Source organism: Erpetoichthys calabaricus, chromosome 9 (genome assembly GCF_900747795.2).
Source record: "Erpetoichthys calabaricus chromosome 9, fErpCal1.3, whole genome shotgun sequence".
NCBI classification, from domain to species: Eukaryota; Metazoa; Chordata; class Cladistia; order Polypteriformes; family Polypteridae; genus Erpetoichthys; species Erpetoichthys calabaricus.
Window position 1 is genome coordinate 58,702,849 of NC_041402.2, and position 19,876 is coordinate 58,722,724.

A 19,876-nucleotide genomic window follows, 5' to 3' on the forward strand; every position below is an offset into this window, starting at 1 on the left:
TAATGAAATACCAAGGTGATCCAAATTATAAAAAATAAATAATCAAAATGAGAAGCCTAGCTTTGCATTTCATACTTTTTAAAGTAAGTTAGTTTAATTAATTTATAAATTATGATACCGTACAATTGAGCATACACAGCATAAAATACTACCACATACAGTATCAAAACAAACTCAACTTTATATAACTCAATACATACAAGTAGCTGTCATAAAAAGATACCAAGGCACCTAGTTCCCTAATGTTTATGCATGCAAAACATTAATATATTTTTGCCAAATTACGACAAAGCTTTGCCTAGTTCTTCATACAGAATTTTTATATTTTTCTCATTTCAAAAAGACAGAGCCATTCTCTGTCCACTGTGTTATATTAGGTGGATTAAGATTTATACAATGAAATAAAATCAGGTGTCAAGCAAGGAACATGATATAGGAGGTCTAAACAGATTTTTCATTATGCAATATCATTCCTAACAGTAATACTTTGAATACTGCTGTAAGTGGACAGGGTTCCAATACTGTCTAACACAGGGGTCGGCAACCCGCGGCTCTGGAGCCGCATGCGGCTCTTCAGCCTCCTTGTAATGGCTCCTTTTGGCCTTGACAAAAAAAAAAACATGAAAATGAATAACGGCAATTTCTTAATTTAATTTGTATATAATATATGTAATATATATAATGTTTATTTACTACTACTACTGTTATACACTTTAACATCTAATTTTTATTTTTATTTTTTATTTATAATTTGTCAACTAAAATATGCGTCACATCTACGTCTATAGCCCTTGCCTTTACCTGCAGGTGGCTTCTAGAGTGTGCGACCCCTGCACTAACCATGAATAAATCCCAAAAATGAAAAATCCCAGAAGAGAACAGAGAGTTTAATTCTGCATGGACAGAAGCATTTGCCTTCACCGCCAACGACGTTGGCTTACCGGTGTGCTTAATATGTGGCGATAAATTATCGAACAACAAAAAATGTAACGTTGAAAGACATTTTCGAAACAAGCACTCAGCATTCACTGAAAAATACCCAAGTGAAGATGAGCGAAAGAGAGCAATTTCGGAACTGCAACGGAAAGCTGAACAGAGCAAACATACTTTCAAAAAGTGGATCACTTCTCCACAATCAACTACAGCTGCTAGTTTTGTGGCAGCTCAAGAGATCGTAAGGGGGGGTAAGCCGTTCACAGACGGAGAATACATGAAAGAATCGTTCATAAAAATATCAGAGCATCTATTCTCTGACTTTAAATGTTTTGGCGTAGGATGTTTTGGTGTTTGAGCGCATGATGACAGTGTTTGCCAGAGATGTACAGAAAGGTACACTCTCTCACTTCCCCTCCCTGAGAGAGTTCAAAGCAGTGAACATTCACATAAATTGTGATTATTTCCACCGTACAATTATTGCAATGCAAGCTGCATTTAGAGAAAGATTCAGTGAGTTCAGAAAGAAAAAAAACACTCTCTCCTTCCCTGGACATCGACCCATCCCTGCTGAACACATCCGCATTCACAGGAGTAAGTAAGCCCGATCTAGAAATTGAACTGGCCGCATAGCGGATAAAGATTTATGGGTGTCCAAGTTCAAATGCCCGACAGCGGATCTTGAAGAAGTTGCCCGTCAGAAGGCTACTCTCGCTAAAGAGCACAAATGGACTGATATTGAAAACCTCCCCAAACCCGACAAACTTGTTTTCAATACATGGAGTGCCATTCCTGAAACATATATGAACATGAAAAAATATGCATTTGGAGTCCTGTCCATCTTTGGCTCAACATACTTATGTGAGCAAGTTTTCTCAAGCATGAACTTCATAAAGTCCAACTATCTCTCCCACCTCACACATGAGCCTGCAGTCCTGTGTGAAGGTCAAAGTCACATCGTATAGCCCCGACATAGAACAACAACAACATTTATTTATATAGCACATTTTCATACAAAAAGTAGCTCAAAGTGCTAGAGATGATCTGTAGCGAACTTCAGAAACAGAAGTCACATTAAACAGGTGAGAACAATAGCATTTAATAGGCTAATATTTAAAAAAAAAAAAAAAAAAAATTTTATTTCAGACCCGGAGCTGATGTAGGTTTTTTTGTATGTTCAGGTGCTTCAGCTGATTGCTGGCTGAGAGGGAAACCTGAAGAGGATGAGAGCACACTGAAATGGAATTTTATGTTTACTTTTTTAAAGCTGCTAAGCTACAGCTAAATGTTTTATTTATATTAAAGTGGGCTAGTTTTTATTTTAATTTTATACAGGTATAGGAAGGACTCAAATAGGCCTGCAGAGTTCAGTTAAATTTATTTCAAAGTAGGCCTACACATGCACACTGCACTTCTGTTTGTTGTATTCCGTGGTTGTAACATGTAAAATCTAAAAAAAGATTAAAACTTTTAAAAGTTTATAAGCTGTGTTATGTTTTGCGGCTCCAGACTATTTTTCTTTGGAGGAAGAGGGGGCAAAATGGCTCTTTTGATAGTGAAGGTTGCAGACCCCTGGTCTAACAGGTAGGCAGAGACTTTTACCCAGCATATAAAATCATGTGACCAAGCCAGGCATATGCATGACAATATTGCTTACATTTAATGTTGTGCCAAGGTATATTTTTGATTACCTGAGTCAAGATAAGTGTGTGCAGATGATTCTTTTGTTGAATTACACCTTGCTTTGCACAACTGATTAGAACTCTGTCTTGTCATGTCTAAGTTCCATTCCTTATCTTTAATTCAGACAGTGCTATGTCAAATTATTGAGGGGTGAGCTTTATAAAACAAAGTGATAAGGGGTAGAAATGCTGCACACATCTTCATTGTTGTTCTACCACCAATACTGATGGAACATTAGGAAACCTGCCAGGAACCTTTTACTTAAATTACCAAAAGCAGTATAATTCTAGAAGAATCCACTTGAGATGTAAATATTCAAAGAATGAAAATGTATTACTAATGTAGGTATCTATAAAGGTCACAATGAATAGAATCGTCCATGTGTTGAATACTTTGCAAGTTAAGCATGGATGGTCACACATCTCAGACTGTGTCTTCAAAGGTGGTAGTGTATCTGAGAGATTGCTGAACCACTGATTTGGTGCTTTCTTGAAGATAGAGAGATAGATACTTTATTGATATCGAGAGAAATTTAAGTATCAGTAGCCAGGAATTATACCAAGTTAAATACAAATATTTATGTACACACTATACAAATAACAAATACTACACAAAAATGCAATCCCAAGCTATGGTATACAATAATGCCAGCGCAATAGGAGTTAAATAATACTATACTACCAAAGTAAATAATACCAAAGTAAATAACAGAGTGTAAATTGTGCAAATAATACTATACAACAAAACTGACAGGTGGCACATAATATTAAAGTGACAGATACTAATGTGACATTAACATTAAAATAAAATAAGCTCACATGGTAACATGTTTAAAGTGACACGTTCTGAACAGATTATACAGTAGTGACCAAGAAGTAAGATATCAGATGTTGCGCATAGCTAATACAGCTAATACAGCTAATGAGCAGAGAAGTAGAATCAGGACCAGAATTCAACCATCCCCACCCCTACTGGGAAGAGTTAAAGAGCCTAATGGCTCTGGGGACAAGAAATCTTTTGTATCTGTCTCTAATGCAGTTCTGTGACAGCAACCTACAACTAAACAAACTCCTTTGCTTAATTATGGTGGTGTGCAGTGGGTGATGTTCATTGTCCATAATAGACAGCAGCTTGCATAGTGTCCACCTGTCTGCAAATGTCACCAGAGAGTCCATTTCTATACCAATCACAGATCCTGCTCACCTGATCAGCAATACACTCAGCATCTCTCTTCTTCAAACTACCCCCCTTAGCACACCACAGCGTAGAAGAGAGTGCAGGCAACCACCGACTGATAGAACATCTGCAGGAGTTTCTTACATATGTTAAAGGAGCCCAGCCTCCTCAGAAAACAAAGACTGTTTTAACCCCTCCTGAACAGAACCTTTGTGTTCTCTGACCAGTCCAGCCTGTTATGCAACTCCACTCCAAGGTATTTATAGGACTTGACCCACTCCACATTCAGCCCTTCAATGAAGACACATCTCAGTGGTAGTCTAGACCTACAGTAGTCAACAACAATCCCCTTGGTTTTGGAAATGTTCAACAGCAGTTGCTTGGACTGACACCATCCAACAAAGTCACACTGCACATTAGCACTGTCATCTGAGAAACTACTGCATCTGGCATGTCCCCAAGTTGTAACTAAAGTCCAATGTATACAGGGTGAAGAGGAAAGGAAAAGAATAGTCCTATGTGTAGCTCTTGTGCTACCGATTACAGTCTGATATGCCGTTCAGGTAGGGGGAAAGCAGGTGGCGGTGCTAGAATTTTCTGACATGATAGCTATGTTGGTGGGGGGGAGAGAGATGCATGATCTATGCTAGCAGCTTAGGGGTGGGGTGGTGGCCAGTGAGTTAGTGGGAGTTATCACGGGAACAGGGAAGTCAAACTGGTTGTAGAAGAGATTGAGCTTGCGTTCTTCGCCTGGTCTTCTGCTGTACAGCTGTTCCTTTGCTTATAGGCTGTGATTGTCTTCATACCATCCCACACTTCCCTGATGTTATTTTGCTGCAACTTGTACTGCATCTTCTTCCTGCAGAACTGCTGAGCCTGTCTTAGTCTAACCTTAAGTTCGTTCTGAACAATCTGCCTGGTCCTTATTTTTGAAAGCTCTCTTCTTCTTCTGTCTGAGTCACTTTGTTTAGAGTCTTGCCTCGATGTTTTCTTGTTGTTAGCACTGTCAGTCTTATATGCATAACTGTGGATGTGGTCTGAGGTCACTGTGTGATCCTGAACTGCATTCACCAGTTAGAAAATGGACAAATGTGCTAATTAAAATTGAAGAATGAATGCAAAGCCTCTATTCATTTATTGTGACTGTGCAGAACTCTATTAAAGCGATTAATCTCGTTATCATTTCATCACTCTTAAAAATGTGTGAGACAAGTTAAATCATTATACGTCATCTGATTGGTAACATTATTTCGCACTCAAAGCATGCACTAATCAGTTTCTGGAATAACTTCATAATGTGGTAAAAGTGTCAAAAACGAGAACCTGTGTATGGTGTGTGTGTCTTGCCTTTTTTTCAAAATAAATAAATAAATAAATAAATAAATAATCACCTGCATCAAACTTGTGGCACTTCCATACATATCTTCTACTGTTATGTTATTACCGAAAAGTGGCAGGTTTGAGAATGTAAGTAGATATGTATATAAATATACATAAATTCCAAAATAAATCTGCTTGGTTAATGATCATTTACATACAAGTCTACTTCTTTCCCTTACTGTCACTTTATCCATGCAATGAAAGAAATTTAATGTTGTAAGGTTGATGGACTTTCCACTTTCACTAGGCAATTAAATGAAGCAATTATTCATCTTGTGATTTTCAGGTGTTCAGAGGACAAGTGAAAGGCATTTATCAGCATATCTCTGCAAGTAAGTTAGATCTAGTGTACTGTGAACTGACTTGCATTTCTTTCTAAAGCTGTTTATCGTTAATTGAGATGGCAACAAGAAAACTCAAAAATGTCTATTTCTGTTTAAAAGAAGAAGATAGGAATATTCACTTTTCCAAGAGCCATTTTAGGACATTTGGCTATGCTGGTATACAACAGTGTAATATTCATAACTCCTTTTTAGCACATAACTATTTCTTGAACTGTAAACTGTTAAAGACAATACATTTAGGTAGACACTTGTGATTAAATATTACATATAATACTAAGTATATAAAACGTATGGAAAAACTCATCAGAAACTTCAAAAGACTTTGTTGGACAGTTATCTTACCCAAAAATCTTGACCATACATTGTTCTCCTCTCTTGCTAAATGAATCTTAGCCTGAAGAGGTCTATTAATTTTTTACATTTAAGATTTACCAATGTTGTGACTTGTCCCAGTATGTATACTGTATAAACACAGGGAACTCCAGTTCCTGTATTACATTTTGCCTGAAGAAGGGGCCAGAGTTGCCCCGAAAGCTTGCATATTGTAATCTTTTTAGTTAGCCAATAAAAGGTGTCCTTTTGCTTGACTTCTCACAATATACACATAAAAATACACACATAACACGTGTACATACAGTATATACACATTATTAATGCCCTCATTTTAAATTCTAATCACGAGAATGTTATAGCATATACTTAAAGTATACCAAAAGTTATTTTAAACCATTAAACATTTGAGAAGCACAATAAATAATAATCATACCTTCACTTGAACGAAAAATAACAGCATCCAGTAATCCTTCATACTCCTTCACTTGCTCTGAATGTCCACGGAAAACTCCTGAAACATTTACTCACTATTAGATTGTTTTGAATTCAAATTTATAAGCTTTTAAACTGTAAAGAAATACATTTGGAGCTGGGGTGATGCAAACAAGTTTAAAAGGAAAAATTTTACTGAATTGTCAAAACAATCAAAAGTCAATAACAATAGTCAGAAATAACAGAACACCTAAAAGAAAATACCAGAAATTGAATGAAAAGTTGAAAATCTCAGAGTTTGCAAATTCATTTTTTGAGACTCTTTTCTTAATTTAATATTTCAAACTCTAGATGTTAGGTTATACTCGCTGCCATCTTTTTATAGGACAGTTGTAAAATCATAGGTTGCAAACCATGTGACTAGCAACACTGGTAATTTGTACAAACCACAGCACAGGAAATGACAGAGCTCATGGAAAAACGATAAAATATACATACAGGTAAAATTCCGTTACAACGAACTGCCAGGGACCTAAAAAATGTTTCATTGTAATGAGATTCTGTATTTGTCACTATAGTGCTTTCTTTCACTTGCGTCCAGGCATTTGCAATCATTTCAATAGCTTCTTTCGCGTTAATTTTAATCTACCTGTCTATAAGTTGTGCTGACGAGAATTTTTCTCTGCATTTACTTGCGATAATACACTATCAGGGTGCAAATGATGCCCAAATACGGTGCAGTGAGGCGCCACGGAAGCGAATCCTAAAAGATCAGGGTCGTGCTATAAGTCTGTCTTGCACCCCAAAACACGAGGCTTAGTCTCAGTAATTTAGCAAAGCCAGCTTTATTCAGCTTGAAACAGGAACAACAAGGTTATTTATTTTAGTGTGATCTGCCACTCTCCTATACACAGACACAGCAGTCAGGCTGGGTTGTGGCCAGGTTAGTGGTCAAGTTATACTGTGCCCTGCATTTACAATGTTCCTTGCATCACCCATCGAGTTTGCTTTGATGGAGAGACGCAGCAGAGCTGTGAGCCTTCTGTTGCCTCGGCAACAGATAAACAGTCTTCCACTGACACGGTGATCGCACTTCAGGATGCTCTTCAGCGTGTTGTCCAGTTGTGGGAGGGCCAAAGAGAGTTTAGAAACCTCACATTTTCTTGTATGAGTGCCACATTAATAGGAATGTTTCTTGAACGAGCATCACTTAACCACATAAAAACGGCTTTTTCGACATCTTCAAATGTAGCACTTCGTATACATTTGCAACCAGAGATTTTTCTTCTTCTTTTGCTTGGTCTTTCAAGAAAGTTGACAGTGTTGATGGTGAAATTCCGAATTCACTGGTAATGTCTTTTTTCTTTTTGCCGCAATTGAGCTGCAAAAATTTAAAAAAATGTTTTTCTAATATGAACTGTTATCGTTTTTTTTGTGTCTGTCGTTTCAATAGGAGGGTGACAATGCGTTAAATTCCAATGGATGTTTTTCAAATGTTGACAAGCAATAAGGAAAAGGTGTCATTGAAAACCAACAAAAACAAAAACAGCAAAAAAAAAAAAAAAGAAAGAAAAAAAAAAAAACAGTACGAGGAAAGTTCGAAGAAAAAAGTAAAAAAAATTACAGTGTTTCTATTTGGGGACCGTTGTGCACAACTGAGCTGTGTCCACAAAAATAACTGCTTTGTGGATGATTCATTCAGGCATTTCAAGGTCTTTTGGGCACTTTGTTGTAATGAAAGTATCTGCTGAATGTATTTCATAGTAACAAGATTTCTATAGACTCATGTCATATGGGGAAACTGTCAGGACCATAAAAATACTTCGTTGTAATGAAAATTTCATTGTAAAGATATACGTTGTAATGGAATTTTACCTATACTATGTGTGTGTATATTATATATATATACTAGTCATTTAGCCCGTTACAATAACGGGCGCTAGAACAGTACTGCATAAACATTAGTAGGAAAAGTCTATATTAAATGGCAAGGGACTTTGACCTCATTCTTTTTGTTGGTCTTATTTTTATTTCTTTCAGCCTTTCTTTTGTTGATGTTTACTTGCTGAGCTGACCGTTCTTTGTGGGCTGCCGCCGTGTATTCTGTGTCTTTAATTTTCTGTGACAGTAATACTGTCTAGTATGTCCGCTGGCTTGTACGTCCGTAATATACCTTTAACTTTCTCTGGTGGTAATACAGGCGTGTGCGTCGGTAATATGCCTTTAATCTCCTCTGACAGTAATACTGGCTTGTATGTGGCTGTAATATGAGTCACTGTATTGTGTACCTTTACCTTTATTGTGTACCTAGAGTGGTACTGAATAAGAAGTGGTACTTCTAGATGTCATATGAAGGTAACCCAATCTAGCAAAAAGAGAAAAACCCTGCAAGTAAATATCACAAAAATGCTCCAACGTTTGACAAACTTAACACACTATGAAATAGATGTATTTAACATATAAAGTCATACTTACCATCTATAATCATGAAGATAAAAAACAATGGAAATTCACACTCGATTCCATCAAATAGCTTCAGAAAAAAACAAATAAAACAAATATATTTAAAATCTCTTAATAAACAGCAGCTTTGAATTGGATATGTAAGCTAGAAAATGGAATAATAAACTGACAGATGTAGTGTTATCAAATCCATGCATAAATTCACACATGTAATTAGGAGGTTATGAGGGCTTTGGGTTAAAAAAAAAAGTTTGTTTTTATATACAAGTGTTACTTTTTTTATATATAACTTTTAATGTGTGCTATAATATTCAATAAAATATTAAAATGTACCGAATAATGCAAAGAATAGTATAAAAAATGTGTTGATCAAAAAATAAATTTATTAACCAAGTTAATACTGTAAATCTTATGTGAGAATGAAGCGCCTTTATAATGAAGCAGACATAAACCTCTGTATGTGCCATAGAATGTTTTAAGTACCAGTAGAGACTGTGCAACTTTCACACACAGAATAGTTGTTGATACTGTGTGTACTGTAGAAAAGTAAGTTATCATATGCAAGTGCTTAATTATTTCACACATATGATTATATTAATATAACTATAGTATGTGTTGGAGTGTGGTCAATAAAGGAGAGAGCAGAAGGCAGCAGCTCAGCGACACCCCTAGATGTCATTACAGTATGTATTGATATTCTTCCTATGATAAATCCACCTCCAATTATAAAATTGCTTATAATGAACTAAAGTTCTGGAACACATCTTTTCTGTTAAATGACATATTACTGCATAGCTATGTGTGGAACAGTGGGTCTGCGGCTGAGCAGTAGAGGTCAGTTTTTAAATAAATAAAATAAATAAATAAATAAATAGCTGGTTCAATCTTTGTGGGTGTGTGTGATTGCACAGCTGCGGGAGGTTGGTGGGATATTTGAGATGGAGCACACCTAAATATGAGGGTGTGGTCTGTCTTGATTGCTCCATTGTCTTTCTGTCATTCGCGACTGAGGCACTGCAACCACAGATCGATATAACTGAGAGCTGGTGCGAGACGGGAATGATCAGAGAAGGAAGAAAACAGGACAGAATGAAAGAACTGGAAAATAATTGAGACAGAAGGTTATAGAAAGGGGAGACATCTGTTTTAACGGGAAGAACTGGGGACTGTGATTTTATAGATTCTTGCCATGTTTAAATCTAATTTTTATGGACTATTTATTGGACTTGTTTCAACTTCCATCAACACTTTGATTTTAGGGATTATTTATTTATTGAAGATTTGACAGTGCACTATTTGTTTGAACACTGTTTTTGGAGTTTTAATAAAAGCATTTTGTTAAATGTTACACCTAGCTCTTGTCTATAATGTATGTGTCCTGGTCTGCCATGTTCACCTCAGTTACGGTATCGATGGAGGAGGGTTTAAGAGGATCCCCGACAGCTCAAGGAGCATGGAGCCAACGCACACCTTCACACTACGTAGCCAGTAAAAACACATACTTCATGCAATTAAAACGAAGATAGCGGAAGGTATATTTGACTCAAGTTTACTCACTAAACCACTTAACTGGTTTGAATTTGCTACACAATGTTAAAATGTAATCTTACTTTGCGTATTTAATATAAAACTATTTAATACTTAAAAATGCTACTTTGTATAGTATCTTATCACTCTTGTTTGTAGAGCCATTTTTGACATAGAGCAATGCTTTATGTTACAGTGCATCTGGAAAGTATTCACAGCGCATCACTTTTTCCATATTTTGTTATGTTACAGCCTTATTCCAAAATGGATTAAATTCATTTTTTTTCCTCAGAATTCTACACACAAAACCCCATAATGACAATGTGAAAAAAGTTTACTTGAGGTTTTTGCAAATTTATTAAAAATAAAAAAACTAAGAAATCACATTACATAACTATTCACAGCCTTTGCTCAATACTTTGTCGATGCACCTTTGGCAGCAATTCCAGCCTCAAGTCTTTTTGAATATGATGCCACAAGCTTGGCACACCTATACTTGGCCAGTTTCGCCCATTCCTCTTTGCAGCACCTCTCAAGCTCCATCAGGTTGGATGGGAAGCGTCGGTGCACAGCCATTTTAAAATCTCTCCAGAGATGTTCAATCGGATTCAAGTGTGGGCTCTGGCTGGGCCACTCAAGGACATTCATAGAGTTGTCCTGAAGCGACTCCTTTGATATCTTGGCTGTGTACTTAGGGTCGTTGTCCTGCTGAAAGATGAACCTTCGCCCTAGTCTGAGGTCAAGAGTGCTCTGGAGCAGGTTTTCATCCAGGATGTCTCTGTACATTGCTGCAGTCATCTTTCCCTTTATCCTGACTAGTCTCCCAGTCCCTGCCACCAAAAAACATCCCCACAGCATGATGCTGCCACCAACATGCTTCACTGTAGGGATGGTGCCAGGTTTCCTCCAAACGTGACTCCTGGCATTCACACCAAAGAGTTTAATCTTTGTCTCATCAGACCAAAGAATTTTCTTTCTCATGGTCTGAGAGTCCTTCAGGTGCCTTTTGACAAAATCCAGGCGGGCTGCCATGTGCCTTTTACTAAGGAGTGGCTTCTGTCTGGCCACTCTACCATACAGGCCTGATTGGTGGATTGCTGCAGAGATGGTTGTCCTTCTGGAAGGTTCTTCTCTCTCTCCACAGAGGACCTCTGGAGCTCTGACAGAGTGACCATTGGGTTCTTGGTTACCTCCCTGACTAAGGCCTTTCTCCCCCGATAGCTCAGTTTAGATGGCCGGCCAGCTCTAGGAAGAGTCCTGGTGGTTTCGAACTTCTTCCACTTACGGATGATGGAGGCCACTGTGCTCACTGGGACCTTCAAAGCAGCAGAAATTTTTCTGTAACCGTCCCCAGATTTGTGCCTTGAGACAATCCTGTCTCGGAGGTCTACAGACAATTCCTTTGACTTCATGCTTGGTTTGTGCTCTGACATGAACTGTCAACTGTGGGACCTTTTATAGACAGGTGTGTGCCTTTCCAAATCATGTCCAATCAACTGAATTTACCACAGGTGGACTCCAATTAAGCTGCAGAAACATCTCAAGGATGATCAGGGGAAACAGGATGCACCTGAGCTCAATTTTGAGCTTCATGGTAAAGGCTGTGAATATTTATGTACATGTGATTTCTCAGTTTTTTTATTTTTAATAAATTTGCAAAAACCTCAAGTAACCTTTTTTCACGTTGTCATTATGGGGTGTTGTGTGTAGAATTCTGAGGAAAAAAATTAATTTAATCCATTTTGGAATAATAACAAAATGTGGAAAAAGTGATGTGCTGTGAATACTTTCTGGATGCACTGTACATTTATTATTATAGCCATTAGATAAAGAACCTTGTGTAAGTACTGTTTTAAAAGTAAACTAGTGCACATATTGAAATGGTTAATGGTCAAAACAATAATACTTAATAGGATAATAGCCTGGTAAATAATAGTCAGCATCAAAATAATTCAAAATCAATTTAATTAAAAACAGAGACAATATTAAAAACTGAAGAAATCATACTTAAAAAAACAAGCAAAAAGAAAAAAAAAGAAAAGGCTACATAGTACCTTGCAATTTTAAAGAAAGGAGTTTTTATTATTTCAAGTCAAATATTAATGTTTATTGACTATGACCTTTATTGGCAATAATCTAATATATTTTGCCATTACTCAACAAGGGAATAAGGTTCTCTTAAAGTTTACTAGAACTAAATGCATCATGACTTTGATTAAATTAGATTATGGAACAAACACTTGGCAACTGAAATCTGACAATAATTGCATTTGTTGTAAATGCTGCTAGCTTTAGGTGGAGGCTGATTAAATTACATTAAACTGTGTTCCACTTTGCTTTAGAAATTTTACTGGTGATCACTGCAGCCAGGCATGCAAATGATTAGGTTTGTACATCTGCATACATTTGGACTACCAATATAGATTCATAACTGAACTCATCATAACAAGATAGAAAACCAGAGAAGATTAGATTATGGTTACCAGTAGGTACTTGTATGACAGTCCTAAAACACCAACAATATTTTTCAAGAAGATATTTGCAAATATTTGAAAATAAACAAGTTTTAAAAGTACTGAAACACTCTTTTTCTTGCAGTCTGTTGGTCAGCCTGACACATTATAATATTCACATGCTGTGCAGATGAAACAGTTGAATGATTCTGACAATAAAGGTTACAAGAAGGTTCTTAGGACCTTCAGGAAAAATAGAAGAGGGCCACTTGACTGGCATGGCCTACATCAATACTTTCTGCCATGTTCAGACGTATGTTGTTAACCCTGAATTGCCAATTCAGATTTTTCTATAGTGCTCTTCACTGAATACAGGAGCACTTAAGATCCCAAAACCATAGACTGAAAACTTTTACATTAAGGCATCCACAGATACCCTACACCATGATCAGCTACACTTTTACTGGTCTTTGGAATCTATGACTGCCATTATCAAATATTTTAATTTTACTGAAGAATAATAGAGGCATCACCAATTCATAATTTCAATGTAAAGGTATATTATATATTCTGTACATACACAATTTTTCTTACCCAAAAAGGTATGACTTAAGTAATAAGAATGACGATTTTGGGCACTAGTGATTTTTAAAAGTTGTATGCATGTATATGTACATTGCACTTATGTTTTCATATTGTATATTTTCATTGTTTTATAATATCATTTTTATCATTTTATAGGAAAATTATTTTATGGAGGAGTTGCATATTGAATCTCAAATTCTAGAAAAAAAGATACAAACTAACAATACCTTAATTTCAGCAGGTTTGTAATACCGCCTGTTTTTATCTTCCCGAGCAGTTCTGTAGCCATCTCGAAGGAATCGTTTGAATCCATATTTTCCCTTCAGCTTCCGAACAATTTTGTCTAAAGTCTGATTGTACAGTGCATCATCATCTACAGCAAAAGCAGGATATCCAATACATGATAAAAGAGAAGAATCTGTATTCTGAAAAAAAATTAAAAAAAATAATTTTAGTGGCATTACTTTGCATTTACACAAATAATTACCACATTTACAGAATACAATAATAAACATAATTTTTATTAGCTTTCCCAAATATTTCAGCCAGTATACTATCCTTGTTCATGGTTTTGGCTCTGGTATAAAATCGTAGGTTAAAACGCAAACTGTATCATTGTCTGTGAGGATTTGCATGTTCTGTTCACGATGGATGGTGGAATTCTGCAATTAGATGAATAATAGTTTTCCACAAGGGGTTTATGTCCGCTTTAACCTCAGCTGTTGCTTTCTCTTTTTAAGATTTCAGAACATTCTTTTTTTAATTCATTGCAGTACTAATCTTCATTCTAAATAATCGAAGATGGGATAGTAGTTCACTTGAAAGATGCAAATACAAGTTGAAAGTGCTAATCTGTTGAACTATGCCCATGAAGTCAATCAGCTGATTATGAAGACAGGCTCAATTATGGGACACACACACTCGACCTACTGGAAGTAGGTAGCAGAGGGAAGAACGAAGATGGCCATTATGAACAATACTGCATATCGTCTGTCTGAAAAACTATCATTGAGTACTTTTAGCTAACAAATTGTATGTCAAGAAATGCTACTGGCTCTGCTTTATTCCTACACCAATACAGTAATTCTTGTGTATATCCTTCCTGGGAAAAATATCTATCTATCTAATAAACTCTGCAGCTTTACAAAATAAAGCTAGATAATCATAATTCCTTATTTGATTTGATTTAAAAATATTTTATATTATCTATAAATGGTGTGAAAAGTTAACAACTGTACAATAAGTCCTTCCCTAAAAATCACTAAAAAAAGTTAAATAACTTGATCATTCCTATTTTCACATCCATTTAAACTACAGTTATTAAGCAGTGTAACTATGGTTGGCGTCCTCAGACAAATTTCAGCAGACATTTGATGAACTGTAACATGTGCATGCTTTATCTGTTGGCTTATAAATCTGTTATGAGTAGGACTGTATTACTGACCATATTATTACTTTCAAATTGATAAAAGTATTGACCAATGTTGTAACAATTTGAATGTTTGCATAATAATATGACATTTCTGCATGTCTTATAAACAAGGCAGTCTTAACAGCATTATAGGCCCCTGGGCAAAGCAGTGCATTGGGGCCCCTATCTACACAACCACTCAGCAAGTTACCACTCCATAGCATGGAGCCCCTAAGGGGAGGAAAAATCATGAATCCCATATTTAATCTCAATATACACCTTTTATACTCGCATCTGCATCAGGTTTCCAATATAAATAGTTATATTAAAATTCTATTTTGTTAAATGAAACCCATAAACCTTGTGGTATGGGGAAAGGAAATATCCCTACAAGTTGGACCAAATGAGTCATGGAGCAAGCATTAACCCCATTTCCTTTCTTCAAATGAACCTGAACCTCCAAAATAGAATACATTTACCTTTTAAAAGGTACTTTTGAAAGTAAAGATCATAACACAGAAAACAGAAAATCAACTGCAATCTGATGCAGTCTTCATGATGTGCTGCAGCAAATCATTCAATAATATTTTTTCCATATCACATTGTATTTAAACAAATATATTGTTCTCTATTTAATTTACAATTTTAATGAAAACAAACTAAGATCAGTGCATATGTTGTACAAAGAGGCAAATTCTGATGGATAAGGATAATTCAACACAATGTGAAAAATCTCACTGTCCTCACAAATATATATATATATATATATATATATATATATATAAACAAACAGTTTTATTTCAGTATTTATATAATTTACTTACATGTGATCGTGATTCTCTTGGAAGCAATGAACAAAGTGTCTGTCTGTTTCTGTTGTGGGCATCGAGATCTACAAAAATAACTGACCAGGAGCAGCCCTATAAGCAAAATATTAAACTTTTGAATGGGGAGCAATATAAAAGCAGCATATACGTGTACAGTTTAAATGTAGTAAAATGAAACAACAATAGCAGAGTAATGCAAGAATCTTTGATTAGGAGGCATGTAATTTGTGGAAATTTCAACAATATATTATAAATACAACATACCAACAAGTATAAAACAAATTGTTCCCTTTTTAATGAAGAAAAATGTATCAATTTATTAACTTTATCAAATAACTGGATAAATCATAATGACAGTTTTGATTTTAATGGGCTTGAAATCAAAGATTGAGGTTTTATCCTTCATGTGTTTGATAAATAGTAAAAGTTACTCTAGCATTTAATTTCTAACACAGCACAACACAGTATAATAAAGTATTTATAATTATAGTACAGTTTGAAAAAATATGGCGCAAAAGCTTAATTTTCATTAAGTGTTTGAATAAACAACAAAAACTATGAGTATATACAGTGACTAGGGATGTCACAAGAACCAATATATTGGTAATAATTTGGTACCAAAGATCTGAAAATGTAACAGTACCAGCTTTTTTATTGTATTGGTTGTTCCAAGGAAATTGATACTGCGCGTTTTGCACGACTGTCTGTAGATTGATTACTTTAGAAAGCACAATAATACATGAGAAAAACTACAGTAATAAACTACATATAAAAATGCCAGTCCAAACAACAGTTGCAGAAAGCAAACATCGACAAAAGAACAAAATGAAGTAGCTATTTAACTTGACTACAGCAGCAATGGCAAGAGTTCCTCCATTTGTTGATGCCAAAATAAAATATATTTAGTGTTTCATGCTTCAAAGGAGAAGTGATACTTCATTATTAATAAAACATGTACTGTGTTAACAGAGGCACGTAATTGCCAAAATAAACAGCAAGACATACAGTATAAAACAGCATATACTTCATTGTTAAATAAACCCATATAACCCATAAATGAAAGCACACATCATATAAATGATATTTGTGGTCTCACAGTTATACATTTTTTGCATACAGCTAATGATAGCCAATGTAATTTTCTAATTTTGAATGAGCACACAGACATAAGCAACAAGAAGACTGGATCACTGATATAAGAAACCTTGAAAACCTCAAAACAAAGCTGTTTAACAGCAGTTCTGAAATAACAGATTCATGAAAAACTGTCAAGTTTGATTTTACACAGGAAACTTTAAAGTTGGGACAAATGTTTAAAAAAAGAAGACAAAGCATTTGAAATTTAATTTGACTAATCTGTTAAATATTACACTTTAGTAATATCTTACAACAGCGAATGCTACATACTAAACAGATTCGATGACTGATAAACCAAACTTTCAAAGCATGTTATTACAAAAGCCGCTTTAAAGAGTTGGTTTAAACGGATATATCTTGAATTTTCTTGGAATTCACAAATTCAAAGGTCTAGATATTATAAAGTTTCAATGATTATATTTTGCATCAACTTTATGTAGTATTTTTTTTAGTTACTAGACAGAAAATGTCAGAATAAACTTGGAATGGGCACATGTCAAGATAATTCAGGTAGTTCATGATATATCATTTTTTTTATGAACCCTATGCCGAAATCCCCCCAAGATTATAATGTCCCTATTTCTTGTTATGGTCAGGGAAATTCTCACATCTGCCATATATTAAAGTTGAAGCCCTGAACTGTATTTGGATTTTTATGAATGCCAATATGTGTGTAGTTAAATAATACTTGGGTAACTACTTCATGGATATACCAGTATTTTAAAGTTGTTGTTACTGTTAGTATGTGTTGTGGCACGCGGCTGGGGGTGGTACCCAGCCGGGACGCACAGGAGGACCGGAGGAGGGCTTGTGCCTCCTCCAGACCATGAGGGGGCGACCACCCTGGTTGTGTTGGGGACCATGGGTGCAGGGCTTGGAAGCCCAACCCTGTAGGGGCCCGTGGTCACCACCAGGGGGCACCCCAATGCCTTGGGAGCCCTGGACCTCAGTACTCCCGCCACACCCAGAAGTGCTGGGGGGCGGGGGGGGAAGAGGATCGGGGACACCCGGAGTCCTTCCGGGTGCGCAGCCGGCACTTCCGCCACTGAGGGGAGTGTCGGCAGAGGAGTGTCGGGAAGCACCTGGAGCCCATCCAGGTGTGCATAAAAGGGGCCGCCTCCCTCCATTCGATGGCTGGAGTCGGGTGGAAGAGGACAGAGCTCGGAGGAGAGTAGTGGAGGCAGACCAGAGACAGTGAAAGGCAGTGTGAAAAGGCCAGGACTTAAGGGGTGATTGGTGCTGCGGCACTGGATTGTGCACTTACTTATTGTAAATAAATGTGTGTGTGGTGAAATCATCAGGTCTACCTGTCTGTGTCTGGGCTGTACCCCACAATGGCATCCCAAATGGGACTCTCTGCCTGGTTCAAGGCAGGAGCCCCAAAAAAAGAATTTTGTGGGCAGTCCGGAACAGCAGGTAAGCAAGCCCACACATGCGCCACGGAAGCGGCGCACGCACAACCCCAGGGGAGCGATTCATCCCATGGACCGCCACTGGTCCACAAAAGGGCCATATACCCCTGGTGCGGGGAAACGATCACAGGCTTTGCTGGAATGCAGTGGGCTCCAACAGGTGCACTGACACTGAGGACGTCCAGGATGGCAGCACGGTGAGGAAGGCTCCTTGGAGAGACGGGACCAGGGAGGTAAGTGCCCTGCCCAGCGACGGTCAGCCCTGCGGGGTCGGACTTACATTCTGTGTTGTAGGCAGGGACTGCCCGGATCTGCGTCAGCAGCATGCCGATCCTCGGGCTTTCATCGACACAGACGTGGCAGCAGCAGGAGGAGCAACTGAGAAGGAGACGCTGCAACCCAAAGAGCCAGCATGCCACCGCACCAGGAGGAAAAGAGCCAAAATGGCCGCGGACTGGAAGTCCCGCCCCGAGATAGGCAAGGGACTGGACGGTGTGTCTTGCGTGCCTGCTGATGACTGGTTGGAAGTGGGACCAAGGAATGTCTGTTTCGTGCCGAGGAAGGTCCCGACTGGGCCGGAGGAAAGGCCCCTCAGAGGGCAGCCTGCGGATGTGCCTGACTGTCAGGTAAGGCAACTGTCGGCTGACCCTTTGTGCTTGCCGGCAGCTCTACGTGAGCTGGAGGAGTGCCTCCAGCCCGGTGAGTTGCTATTACAGGTGATAAGCGTCCTCCGTAGAGGACTGAAGGAGCTGGAGCTGAAGGCGGTCGCGTCCGTGATGACGCTGCGACAGTGGGCGGATCGGCGTGATGCTGGAATCTTCAGCCGGATGGATGCGGTGGGGAAGGTAAGTGAAGCCGTCCCCGTAAAGAATAAGGGAGGTCCCACTGAAAAGGCCCATGAACCTCGTGAACGGAACAAAGTAGGGGGATCTCTGACAGTCGAGACGACGCTGAGAGCTGTGTGCGTGACGAGGGGAGAGACAGCGAGAGGGCTGGCAGGACATGGGCGGTTGTGTGCCCCAGGTCCTAGCGCCCTACGCCCCGAGTCAGCAGCGGCCTCGCATCGTTCTACAGGGACGCAGACGGGAAGGGGTCTTTTTCTCTGCAATAAGGAGACTCAGACCGTCACGCCGTCCCAGAGAAACAGGAGGAATCGAGGGAAGAATGCCAGTTCCTCCGATAAGGGAGGATGTGAGGTAGGTCGCTCACGTCCGGAGAACGGCCGTCCTCTGCGGAGGCAGAGGGAAGCCTCAAAGTCAGTGGAGGAGACGACAGTGCGAGTGGACCCGTTGGTTTCGATCGGATGGCATGGAACCCGCGGAGGGGGTGCCGAACAGGCAAGTCGTGGGGTGCCGGTAGGAAGGGAGATCGCTGCCAGTGCGTGGCACAGAGGGACACCAGATGGTAGCGTCCAGGTAGTGCTTCTGCCCCTCTCTCTATTTTAGTTCCAGGACCGGAACCCCGATGGGCAGTAGGACCTGCTTCGTTTGGGACCTGCCCTCCCGGGACAGGCCGCTTCACCGAAGGACTCTTCGCTGGCGATGGGGCATTACCACAGCTGGCGGAGGCTACGGAGGCACGAGCGGTGCAAACCAAAGGGGCACAAAAACCTCGGAGGGGGTGCCGAAGAAGCAAGTTCTAGGGTGCCGGATTGGACCCTGGAAAAGTAGTAGGACCCACTTCAGGGATGAGCTGCCCTCGCGGGATGTGTCGCTTAGACCGACATGTTTTTGCTGGTGGTGGGGCACTGTGGCACGTGGCTGGGGATGGTACCCAGCTG

General features: G+C 38.5%; 1 protein-coding gene across 3 annotated transcripts in view; it reads right to left on the bottom strand.

The window, feature by feature from the left end:
* Positions 1 to 19,876, bottom strand: part of phkb (phosphorylase kinase, beta) — a 190,984-nt gene that overhangs the window by 122,758 nt on the left and 48,350 nt on the right. For all 3 annotated transcript variants that reach the window (XM_028809644.2, XM_028809645.2, XM_028809646.2), the window contains 4 exons: positions 15,545 to 15,640; positions 13,537 to 13,734; positions 8,757 to 8,814; positions 6,283 to 6,360 (listed from right to left, as the gene is read on the bottom strand). In XM_028809644.2, the coding sequence (XP_028665477.1) occupies positions 6,283 to 6,360; positions 8,757 to 8,814; positions 13,537 to 13,734; positions 15,545 to 15,640 (430 nt within the window). The remainder of the gene's footprint in view (positions 1 to 6,282; positions 6,361 to 8,756; positions 8,815 to 13,536; positions 13,735 to 15,544; positions 15,641 to 19,876) is intronic.